This window comes from Lissotriton vulgaris, chromosome 4_1, assembly GCF_964263255.1.
Source record: "Lissotriton vulgaris chromosome 4_1, aLisVul1.2, whole genome shotgun sequence".
NCBI lineage: Eukaryota > Metazoa > Chordata > Amphibia > Caudata > Salamandridae > Lissotriton > Lissotriton vulgaris.
Window position 1 is genome coordinate 1,603,993,284 of NC_141691.1, and position 13,084 is coordinate 1,604,006,367.

The following is a 13,084-nucleotide window of genomic DNA, read 5'->3' on the forward strand; positions in this document are numbered from 1 at the left end:
ACTCAATCTAGGACTTCATCGACCACAGAGGGGAATCTCAATAAAAGTTACATTAGCCCGCCAACCCACTAAGGTTGTACCCATATCAAAATAAAAAGACAAAAGACTTCACTATCACCAAGATAACATTTTATTACAGGCACGCTTAAATTTCACTCTAGTTCAGTATGCGAGTTCACAGAAAGCACACATTAACAGATGCATGCTCACGGATTCTAGTAAACACCAAAAAAAGTGCAGCACACATGACCACTTCCTCTAAGTATTCACAAAGTTTGGAAAAGTCATGCCTCTCAGCTGGGCTTTAAATATTCAATAAGAGTTGTTATATCTGCACTCTAAAAGTACTATTGTTAAAAACAGAAACTGTTGTCCATGGGTGAACGCCATGGGATATTCCTTTCGTCCACATCTATTTCAGGTGGTTGGAGTCAGGTGGAAGTTTGAGGTTGTTCAACTTATTTTTCAACCACCACAGAAAAGCAGCAGGTCCAGTCAGTCAGCTAAGAATACTATCATCATCCCACAACGGATTGCAAAAAGAACCTACCCCTTCCATCAATCCTTAACCCGGCTTATGACCGTGCATCAGTCAGGCCACTGCAGAGATCTTGGACTTTCAATTTTCCCACTCTGAATCCGATACTCAATGCATCAGCAGAATCCAACAGATATCATCCACAGTCCTCCTCTTTGTGGCTTTTCAGTGTCACTCCTTCCTCTCAACTGCTGAGCTGAGAAAATATGCCATGTTGCAATGTCGTTCAACTAGATGGCCAGCAGTAGGTCCAGCAAACAAACCAACTGTTTACTTTTCAAGTATATTTTTGAGATCCTTTTATGACACAACTGACACGATTCATCAATTTTGATGTTCATGAAATATCTAGAGGCTAGAATAGGTTTATGTCCAACCTTCAAGCTAGGCGTGGGTGCAACAACGATATTTCTAGCTTGAAATCATGTCCCTTTGCTACTGATGGTGCAACATGTGACAAAAAAAACGAATTGCTGTCGAAAATAAACACCTGTTGAAAACATCACTTTTGTGCAACAATACATATAAACATTAGTGCAAATCAGACAGTACTGACAACAAAATGTTGCAATTGAAAATACAATAAAACAGAAAAGTCACTACAGCGGTTATTCCCCACAATTCTGGCATCATCTGCAAATGGTCGGTCAACGAATTATATTCCCAAATGCTGCCCCGTAGTCATATTTGTGCTCATCGCTGTGATTTTATTTTCAAACAAAAACCTTTTTTTTGATCTGGCACGTAAAAATCGACTTTTTTGTCTCTTGTCAATAGGGTGAATTAAAAAATATAAAAGCTGGCTGCCAGCAGTTAACAGGTCCCTCCCTTCTAAATAAAATAATAAAGTGCACGTGCTTCCTATGAGGATGACGAGAGCTGTGACTGATCCGTGCATCTCATCCCACCAAAAAGAGTACATGTCAACTGAATATATTGTAAGCATGTCAATCCGTTTCTTACGTTGCTTCAGTTACCTTAGATAGCCACTTCATCCATCGATTAGTTTGAATAAGTTAGTCGGTTCGGAGTTGGAATGCCAGCAAACCACACTCCCCTTTAACTGTAAAAGCAGCTTCCACAGGAGACCCCAAAGTCTAATACCCTCCCCATGAGCGTGGGGCGGGGTCTTCGTCCGGGGCTACAACCATTGGTTCCACTCCATGACAAATAGAGTTAAGAGACCAATGACATCACCTCAAAGTAATACCAACTTTTGGTGATTGGATGATAAACACCTCTCACACTCATGCTGAAAATGTCTATTTTGAATAAATTGACAGATATAAATGCTAGGTTTTCTAATGCTTGCTCGCAAACAAATAAATAGAATGGAATTCTGACGTGTACACCACCTCTGCATTGAGGTGCACAATTCAAAGACAGGAACCACAACGAAAGAGTATGCTCTTTTGAAGCTAACCATATTTGTTCAATGAGATTTGCAATCAAAATAAATCTTTGACTTGCCAAATACAGAAAAGCACTGACATGGTATACATTTATAAAATACTAAAACACATGGTTTACACGGACATATATTTTCCTACAGAGAACATCAGTTCCACTGATTTAGTAGGGTATAAACGGTATAGTACATTGTTTTAAAAAATCCACAGTACCGATTATTAACAGCACTTAAATATTTATGACAACATACATGAGTGTGAGCACAAAATTGATAAATAAATCATTGGAAGAGGCTGCATTCTAAAGTCCATGTGTTGACAGCTCTTCACAGCGGGCTAGAGGCCTGCATGGAATTGCATGTGATATCTTAGCTCCTCCAGGGCCAGAAAGGGCTTCCCACACACGGTGCAAGCGCACCCTTTGTCCTTGTTGTGGGTGCGCCTGACATGGCTGTCGTGAGCGGCATGGGAGGCAAAGGCTTTGCCGCAGTGTTTGCACTTAAAGGGCTTCTCCCCAGAATGTTGGCGGATGTGTGTGCGCAGGATGCTTGATGCGGTGAAGGCCTGGAACAAAAACATTAATATAATTAGGTGATTAAACAATGGAGAGAACATGTGGCCATGTAAGCAATAAGTTTGGAGAACAACAACTCAAGAAGGACCACTTAGTCTTCTATCAAAACAGGTTATGTGGATTCAGTAATTAATGGTGTCAACTTGTGCAGAAGGTCACTTGCATGTTATGGCTAGTGCTTTGAGTACAAAATGCATCTTTTGGGCGTTTGTAGCACCATCTCTGCCATTAGGCAGGAATGATAGGTTAATTCCTGAGATATAGCAGGTCCCCTGAACAGTATTTCAGATTCACCAGCCGTAAATCTCCGCTCACTGGTACCCAAAACCAGCTCCACCTCTCAATTGCCCTCACTAGCTTCATCAGTGTTATTTTCCTAAATGACCAACATTTCTTTCCGACTTTGACAAATATGTCACATAGGCCTAATTTACCCGCATACCATACACTTATTACATTCTCAAGTGACATGAATTTCAAAAAACATTAAAATCTTAGAAAACTAAAAGAGCTTTAAAATGTTGGATGACAAATGCAACTTTGATGGCCAGGAATACAAGACCTTATTTTCACTGTAATATAATTTTCACCAAGGATACATTTAGTCTAGTTCATTAGTCATTCATTTAACTCCGAATGAATAAACAGGTTTTAAAAAGAGCTCTATGGGCATTTAAAGCTTTTAAAAGCTAAACAGCACTGAACCGTTCCTTTTCAGGCAGTAGTAAGATCTGTAAAAAAACTCGATCTAGTGTTCGAGGATGCAAGAATGTGTCTATCTAGGAATGCAACTGTTCAAAGTGACAGAGTAAAAAACGCATTTTATCTGCAACTAAGACAGTTATTAAAAGTAGAAAACCAATAAACATTTAATATGGAGTATACACGTGTTTCCCTATAGCAAGCATGGTTTAAAAAGCAGAATCCCTTCTTTCTAATACGAGAAAGGCTAACAAGGTCAGACGATAAAGTAACTCAAGAAGGATGAAACGGGCATGCCATATCAAGCAGCTGATCAACTGCAGCAACATTTTTATAGTGAACACCTTTCGAAACTCATGTGTCGAAGCATACGCGAGCGGTACCATCAATGATACATATGGGCACACTAAAACCGTTTCCATCAGCTTTGCATCATCTTTTAATGAGGATCATGATAACATCTGAAAATTGAAGACATTTTGAGAAAGCCGCCCCCTGCCTGGGGCAGTGAGATTAGGCATGGGTACGGCTACTCTACTCTCATGCCTTTGGCCCGCAGGGCCAGGACGTTAGTAGGGACGAGAGAAGCTGTTCCTTCGTATCCCTCACAAGAGTCACTTCAGGCTCCATGGGAGTACGCAAGTAGGAAGCGTGGTCCAGTAGTGGTGGTGTCATGGTAGGGCAGGTGTCACGGGAAGTGTCTCTCCGCCCTTTTAAAGACAAGCTGCCCTGACCATGGTAGATGCAGATACTGTTCATGACTAGGTGTTCAGCTGCCCTACCTATCACGCACATATGCACTTTATTGGAAATAAAAGTTTTTAGCCCGGAGGATGGGTGACTGGCCCTTTTTAAAGAACCTTCCTCAATAGCACCGTCCAGGTAGCAGTATTGAATGCAGGTTGTGTGGCTATCACTCGGAAGTAATGGAGCACATCGTCTGTGTATGCCCTGCATTGCTCATGGTCAGACGGTCATTATTGCAGGATCAATGGATCAAGCTGGGAGTTCAATCCTGCCGCCAGGCAATAATGGCTGCTCTAAATCCTGACAACCCTAAGTTGAACATTGGGCTCACAAAATTTGTTCACAAAGCATCAAAACTGCTGGAAGCCACAACTGCAACCAAACCCTCCTCATCTTAGCCTGGCAGCTGAGTGAAAAGGCTCAACAATCGAACTAAGGACCATAATATCAGAAAACCAGAGTGAGGCCTTTAAGCAGAACACTATTAGCTCCTCTACTCTCATGCCTTTGGCCCGCAGGGCCAGGACATTAGTAGGGACGAGAGAAGCTGTTCCTTCGTATCCCTCACAAGAGTCACTTCAGGCTCCATGGGAGTACGCATGTAGGAAGCATGGTCCAGGAGTAGTGGTGTCATGGTAGGGCAGGTGTCACGGGAAGTGTCTCACCACCCTAGCACTGGAAATGAGTGGACGTCGCTCCGAGGATGACAACGTCCGCCATTGCTGACTCCTACTGCGAGACGGAGAACGATGATCAGGGGGGCTTTTTGGTCATCTCCGGAACCACTGGGTGACTCATTGGTGTGCTTCGGTGGCGGGGGGGTTCCTGATTATTTTCGGTAATAACCCTCTGGGCATAGCCAGCAATTGTAATTCCTCGAGTTTTCCTTCTGAAACGCGCCTGACTTCAAAATGGCGCCTGCCGCCGATCGTCACCAGGATTCTAAATTACTCCCCTTGGGATGCCCGGTTGTCTCTTCTTCAGCCTAAAGACTGCAAAATAGATTGAAACAATAAATCATTGGTTTCTCACCTACTGGGATGAACCTGATCAGCCTGAGGATTAAATAAGAATGAACTTTGCCTGACCAAAAGATGGCCGCCACAGTCGACCTCTTCATAATGTACTGCGAATCCTGGACAATCAAAAAACTGGTCATCGATCTGACCTGATCTTCCCCCTCTCTCTTCCCCCTACCCTCTCCCCTCTCCGCTCCTACTCTTTCCAGCGTCTGTCCTCTGTCATCACCTGCCCCTGCCTCTTGTCCCCACCCTGTTTCTGAGTGAACCTCTTCCCTCGACACTTGAGACTGAACTATTTTGTCTGATGCCCGATGGAACTTCCTGGTTTAGCTATAGGAGAGATGGGCCATGGATTCCCTCCTTGGTCGTCACCTACCCAGTTGGTCTTTAGACAGACTTCCTTACGTCTCTACGGTTGTCTCTTCCCTTATCCTCACTTTCTCACCTCTCCTACCCCTCACTACTTTTCTCTCTTCTTTCTCTCCTCTCCTAATGTATTGTTTATTGTCTGATGTAATGTTTAACTGTCAATCTTTTTCGGTTATATTGTTGAACCTCATTATTCCACTTCTTTTCGTCTCTCCTGTCCTCTCCTCCCGCATCCTTCCTCTATTTTATGTCTCTCCTTCTCCCCTCTCTCAATGTATTGAGACTGAACTATTTTGACTGATGCCCGATGGAGCTACCTGGTAAATCTATAGGGGAGATGGGTTGTGGATTACCTCCTTGGTCGTCACCTACCCAGCCGGTCTTTAGACAGACTTCTTTTCGTCTCTCCTTATTGTCTCTTTCTCACCTCCCCTACCCCCCACTACTTTTCTCTCTCCTTTCTCTCTTCTCCCAATGTGTTGCTGATTGCTTTATGTAATGTTTAATTGTTGATCTTTTTCTATTATATTGTTGAATCCACATTGTTCCACTCCTTTCGTCTCTCCTCTCCTCCCTCAATTTTATGTCTCTCCTTCTCTCCTCTCTCAATGTATTGAGACTGAACTATTTTGTCTGATGCCTGATGGAGCTACCTGGTTTAGCTATAGGGGAGATGGGCCGTGGATTCCCTCCTTGGTCGTCACCTACCCAGTCGGTCTTTTAGATAGACTTCTTTTCGTCTCTCCTTATTGTCTCTTCCCTTATCATCACTTTCTCACCTCCCCTACCCCCCACTACTTTTCTCTCTCCTTTCTCTCCTCTCCCAATGCATTGCTGATTATTTGATGTAATGTGTAATTGTAGATCTTTTTTGGTTATATTGTTGAACCACATTGTTCCACTTCCTTTCTTCTCTCCGGTCCTCTCCTCCCGTTTCCTCCCTCTATTTTATGTCCCTCCTTGTCTCCCCTCTCAATGTATTGAGACTGAACTATTTTGTCTGACGCCCGATGGGGCTACCTGGTTTAGCTATAGAGGAGATGGGCCGCGGATTCTCTCCTTGGTCGTCACCTACCCAGTCGGTCTTTAGACAGACTTCTTTTTGTCTCTCCTTATTGTTTCTTCCCTTATCCTCCCTTTCTCACCTCCCCTGCCCCCTCCACTACTTCTCTCTGTCCTTTCTCTCCCCCTCCTAATTGTACTACTTATTTTTTGATGTAGTGTGTAATCTGTTGAACTTGTTCTGTTACATTGTTGATTCTCATGTAAAGCGCTCTGATACCTTCGGGTCTAGCCAGCGCTATATAAAACTCTTTAAATAAATAAAAAATAAATAAAGCTCACAATGATCTCTCAATTTATTTTTTTGTAGTAGTAATTTATATTCCCCCGTTTCTAATCGTGGTCATTCTTATTGTATGAATGAGTCTGGTTTTAAATTGTAACGTTTTTTTTTTTAACCAATCAATAAAGTTATTATTATTATACTGCTCATGTCCCGCTGTAGCGAAATAGGCTGCACACAGTTCCCTCCGTGTTTCAATTGCTTTATGCGGCAAGCTTGCTTGATGGAATTCTTTCTTCTTAGTTCAAATGCGATTAAGGGAGAAATTGGTTGACTCCAGCTCTCTGGACTCGGATTCTGGTGCTTTGTGGGAGCTGTAGTCGTGCATTTTGTGCTTTATTAGGGCGCAGAGGCCACACAACAGCCTTTTATTTTAGTGTGGGGATCATCTGAGCTTTTCCAGCACTATGATGCAACATTTGCAACCTTCGTCCGCATTATATATTGTTTTAGGTTTGTACTTGCATGTTCTACCACACTGTGTTATAGTCTGAATTAATCATGAATGGTCAGTAGACGCCCGTTAATACTTTAATGACGCTTACATCATTATCTTATTCTGCAGTCTAGATGTATGTGCCTACATAAAACACCATGAATGTGTTGTTTGCAATTTGTGCTTGTGGTGTAATCAGACTTGGGGATAGTTGAGCAGAAAGAAACACGGTTTTTCGCCACTATCCTACATCTGATCTTTTAGCACATACAACAAAGGCCTGGGGTTATTTGTGAAATTAATTTGGTAGTCCACACTCACATTGGTGTAAACACTTTTGAGGTAGTAAAACCAGGGCTTTAACTGGGATGAAAAAACTGGGGGGTCTCTCAAAGGGGCGTGGCCACTAATTAGGGGCGTGGTTTTTAAACACTTGCGCTAAAAATCTTTGTTTGGTATAGTCTGCCGCCCAACTTGTATTTTGCTGTTTCTGTCATTGCATCCAGATATGTGATACAATAAGTAACATCATACCTACAAACAAGTAAAAACTATTGGCTTTGTCAATGGTTATTAGTTGCATAAGATAAATAAGCTGCAACTATATCTTGTTACATATAATATTGAAAAAGCTTCCAATTAAATCCCTGGTGACCCTACCACAATGTTGCTTCTCTTGCGTTTCAGAAAGAGAAGGGAAATCCAGAGAGAAAATGACTCTCTCTAAAGGATTTCCCTTCCCCCACAAAGCTCACCTGGCATGACATCATGCTGTAACTTCTCCATTAGTGAGAAGTGAGCAGGGTGGGCAACGCGGGCAGCGCACATCCATGTGCTTGTCTCGAAACGGGTCTCTATCTGGCAGTTTTGTGCCCTGGCACTTTTTTCCGGACTGCATTGACAGTAAACTGCTGTCTCTGCAGTCTGGAAAAAAACGGACCGCCTGTGCCAGGGCTCAAAACAGAGCCCGATAGAGACCCGTTTCGAGGCCTCTTTTACAAAACTCCCGGTGCTCAGACCCCTTGAGACCCGGCCCACTTAAAGTCCTGAGTAAAACATTAAATATTGTGCACAATAGAACCAGCTGCTGATCGGTGCGATTGTCCTACCCCGATCTAAAATAATTCCTATTTTTAGTTGAACATATACATTCACAGTTATAAGATACTTTCACTCGCACTGTGTACACATAAAATAATAGCCCTGATATTTTCCCTCAGTAGTCAAACTAAAACTAAAAAATGCGAGTAAAGAGCAAGACACAAACCAGATACCCGCTAATCCACTGCCTTCCATGAAGATTACCTTGTTGCAGTAGACGCATTTGTAAGGCCGTTCACCAGAATGTACTCTCATGTGCTTGTTCAGACTGGAGGACTGCGAGAAACTCTTTTCACAGACAGAACACTACAAAATAAGTATACAGGTCAGACTTATAAGTTAACAAGAAACTACACACAATTGGCATTTATTCAGAACAAACAACAATTTACTACAGTAAAGTTAGGCATGATACAGTGCAGGTCACAATTAAAAGAAAGTGTTCCGATGTGAGACTTGAAGAAACTGCCTACATATAGGTTGTGGGTAGAATTGATGAGGTCTGTGCTTAATGCGTGCTGCAAGGTTGAGCATACTAGGACTCTTCCCAAGACTTCATGAACATTCACTGATGGCCTACTCAAGCCAGAGGAGACCCCATTAGCCTCATCTCCAGCCCTCGCAGTTCACCCTTAGATCACCTCAGTTATTCACTGTTTCAAATGAATATCCAGTTGATGTTGCCTAAATTGCTTCTCCAACCTCCAGCTTGAAACAAACTCTTGACCAGTATCACTCCCTGTTCTGGAGAGGATACCATCCAAGAACTCTCTAGCCACTCTGCCTCATTATGCACCATTGTTCATCAATCACCCCAAAACTGATTTCAGTGCCTTGTATCCACACCTTCACTACTGAGAAACTCTGTTGTCTGCTATGGACCACTCACACCTTCTACAAGGTAAGCATCAGCAAGACTTATACTCTTGGTAACCTTCGGAGAACCAGTTGCTCTGATACCTGGAAATGGACCTACATTCCGACATCACCACCCCTCTGTAGTTAGAACTGCCAAATCCTCCTACTTCCAAACACATATCTCATGGCTTCAAATCCACTGCTCTCCGTACTCTTACCCATGAATCAGGGGCTATCATTTGAAATTGCCATGTTGCTGAGAACTTCACAAAGTTATCCTCTATCAAAATCCAGACCATCATACCACCCCATCTGTGTTCTATTCACACTTCATTCTGCCCTCTCCAGCCCCACTCCACCCAAAGCTCAATCATCACGAGAAGTAACGCCAATAGAAAACCTTTCCTGTTCTCCATCTGAATCATGTGTCCAATACATTATATAAACTCTCTAACCACATATTCTTCCCCAGGTAGCCTAGGTCTTTATTTTCTTTTTCCCAAAACTTCAAAATGACGGTGACCGTCCCCATAACCATAAAAACCCTATGATGATCCACCCACCCAGTCCAACACAGCTCAATCACTTTCCTTTACATCTCAAAAACAGCTGAATGTGTGATCTTCAAATGACTGATCCATTACATCCCCAAAAATTATCTCTACAGCTAACCCAATATGGCTTTCTAGATTAGTTCTTCTAAATCTAATCTCTTTTACAAGCCAAATGCTTACAATCAACTGTAACATACTCCCTAAACACAAGAGAAACTTAGGTAACACAGCAATAGATCTCCTCCTTTTAACTCAATACACCTGCCCTATGTTATCTTAAGATTTAGATAATTTGTCAATCTAGATCCTACAACTGGAACACCATTGCCTACATTTTCATGCCACTGCCAACAGCCTCTGCTCCTTCATGTAAAATTTCCAGAAACAACTTCTTCAATCCTTCAACTTGATAGGTGAAATTAACTCCCACAGACCCCACCAGACTCATCAGAGTCCATTAGGAGAACCGGTAAGGATTTTTGCTCTTGCTGTTTAATGATTGTTCCGCACATTGTCTCACTCACGTACCGCTTGATAAATGTTTACATCCTAGTACGTTGTCTTATGTGGTAGAGTTCTTATAGAGCATGTGATTCCCACAGATATTCTATCTTGAAGCGAACAGTCGTTTCTTGGAACAGCCTGATGTACACAAAACGTCTGTGGTAGCAAATTAGGTGATTCACAAAATCGCAGGGTTTGCGACCACAAAAATATTATTAGATGTATGAAGACCCTTTTGTAATTAATTCTTAATGACAATTATCTTGTGCATGAAAGGGGCTCCTTACCTAACTGCAAGTGATACAGTATTGTATCACTGGTTTGTGACCAAAAGTATAGTCAGAAACCGCTCATCAGATATCAGAACCAGAGTAGGGGAGGCTGCTTTCCCTTTCTGAATCGTGTTGGGCAGCCTTGGGTTGAGCAGGCAGGTCCAGGGGAGTCATGCATGCTCTCTCAAATGTATCCTCAAATGGAAAAGTTTTATTTATTTTTATAGCAGACCATGTCCCTTTAAGAGCTTGGAGCACATTTCTGAAATTCCATGTACTGACAAGGAATGCATGAAGTTCTCTTGCAAAACAGCTGCTTTAGCTTTGAGTGAATTCACATATATTAAAAAAAATGTACACAGACAGAATTTTCACCAGGTGGAAAATACTGAACACAGAAGAATGGCACTATTGTGCGTATGCACTTTCAGGATATTTTTTTACTTTTGCATGAGAAAATAGTTTCCCCTCAATAGAAACCCTTTACTTTACACCCCAAGTGAATAATAAAAGATGCGCTCCATCCCCCTTCATACCCTGAAAATGGATTTACTCTTGCTTTTGGCCAAAGTAAATTTGCCTAAAATGGTGAGTCCATGAATATCCTTAAAAATACAAGTGAACAGGTGTTCAGCTACTACTGTGGGTAGGACTACACTGAAATGTCAACAAACTTGCCCCAAAATCTAACTTTTTAGATGTGGAAATTCCACAAAACTGAAAACATTTCATATGTCTAAAACTCATTTGCTAGATTAACAGATTAACACTCAAAAATCCTCAATCTGTGAATCAGGATTTGAATGTTGCCCCTATGTTTGGGTTTGTTGTACACTAAAGTTGTACTTGGATATGCAAAAACATCAAAAACTGATATGTTGAATTCTATGTCTAACAGAGATGCCTAATAATTAAACACCAAACACAAATAAATAGTTCACCTGTGAGGATAGTTCTGTGAAGTATGCCACCTTTTAAAGCCAAGTAAGTAAAATCATGTAATTTATACTAACAGTTCCTAACTGAAAATACTTTAAAACAAAACAGTTGTGAAATTGTGTGTTCTTTTATCTTAACCCAAACATGGTAAAATTGTTCCTTTTTGTGTTTTTAAAGCAACTGCATTTGCACAAGAAAAAGGATTCATTTGCAGGTTGTTCAGCGGGAGGATTGCAGGCGACAGAACAACCCAGTGGCCCTATGCCACGTGCTGAATACATTGTTGAATATATTTTTTTAACAAATAGAAGGCCTGAGGACCTAATTATTTTGTCTCTCCCGGCTCACTACTCAAATTATTTTTTCTTTCAGTGATTATTTCTCATTTTTGTAAACTGCACCAAAGTACAATGTGACATTTCTTCAAATACTGTTTTCAATTGAACAAGGGATGTTATGAGTCAGATACATGCTACTTATGTACATAAAAGTGGCTTGTTTGACTAGCAAGTATTTCTATGATTAGACAACATGGTATACATTTGTGTCAGTGCAGAATTAAACTCATTTAACTGGTAGGAGATTCTTCAGAAACAAATATGGTAGAACATTCACCAGACTTACAAAAAAATGGACTGCTATCTTAGGTGAATTTGTCAATGACAACATTCATGTTTGGAACAAAACAAAAATAACACAGAAATTCACCAGTTATATTAGCAGAGCTAACTATAACTTGCGTCCTGCAATGCACTGCTCATAACATCACATATGACATCACTCCTGACATGTTCTATGACATAATTTATGACTTCTCTGATGACAAATGAAGTGCGGCCTCATCCTTTCAAGTAATCAGCCCCAGCAGTGGGATCCCCAGGGTCTTTAGAGGCTCGGAGAGGAGGCCACCAGCCCCCTCCCTATTTTGTGAAATTTCATCCCTGAGCTCACAGGGGCCCTTTGAGGCGCTGGGAGCGGGGCTGCAAAACCCCCTATCCCCATTTTGTCAAATTTTAGCCCCAAAGATGAATTCCCACAGGCCTTTGGAAGCACAGGGTTGTGGGCCTTGCAACCCTCCTCCCCAAATAATCTAATTTTAGCCCCGGGGTGGGCTCCCCGGGGCCTGTGCAGGCTCAGAGAAGGGGGACACATGTCCCCCGTCCACATACACACTATGTTTGGCCCCATGGGAGGGCTACTTAGGGCCTCTGGCGGCTCGAGGAAGAGAGCCATGTGACCCCACTCCCGTTTATAAAACATCCCCTGGGCCATAAACCAAAGAATGTGGCTGACTGCAATTTTTTTATTGTCTTCTATTTTTCGTTGCCACAAGAGTTTCACTGGATCGTGGCATTTTTGTCACTTTGTTGTTTTCATTTCGCCCCATGAGGGTCCCTCTAGGTCCCCACATTGGGCCTGGAGGGTCACGGTATGCCTACCCTGCCCCCTTAAATATATATATATTTTTTTTTTATTCAGGACAGGGGAGTAAGTCCCTGAGTCCATTTTTCTCTCATGTGGATGGCAGCCAATTATAGCGCTTGCTCTCGCAAGAACTTGACTTCCGTAGGAGTGAGATGGCCCAATGGAAATGAAGCTCCCTGGGTCAATCGGAATACTTTTAAATTGGCTCCCCCCGCAAGAGTCTCGACTCTTGCAGACCCAAGTACCAAAATATACAATTATTTGTTACCCTAAATATCTCAAAAACTAC

General features: G+C 42.1%; 1 protein-coding gene across 1 annotated transcript in view; it reads right to left on the reverse strand.

Annotated features, from left to right (window-relative positions):
- Positions 1-203: 203 nt before the first annotated feature.
- PRDM14 (PR/SET domain 14) overlaps positions 204-13,084 on the reverse strand; it is a 46,601-nt gene continuing 33,720 nt past the window's right edge. The window contains exons 7-8 of the mRNA XM_086966992.1: positions 8,448-8,549; positions 204-2,511 (exon numbers count right to left, since the gene is read on the reverse strand). Of these exons, the coding sequence (XP_086823118.1) occupies positions 2,284-2,511; positions 8,448-8,549 (330 nt within the window). The 3' untranslated portion in view covers positions 204-2,283. The remainder of the gene's footprint in view (positions 2,512-8,447; positions 8,550-13,084) is intronic.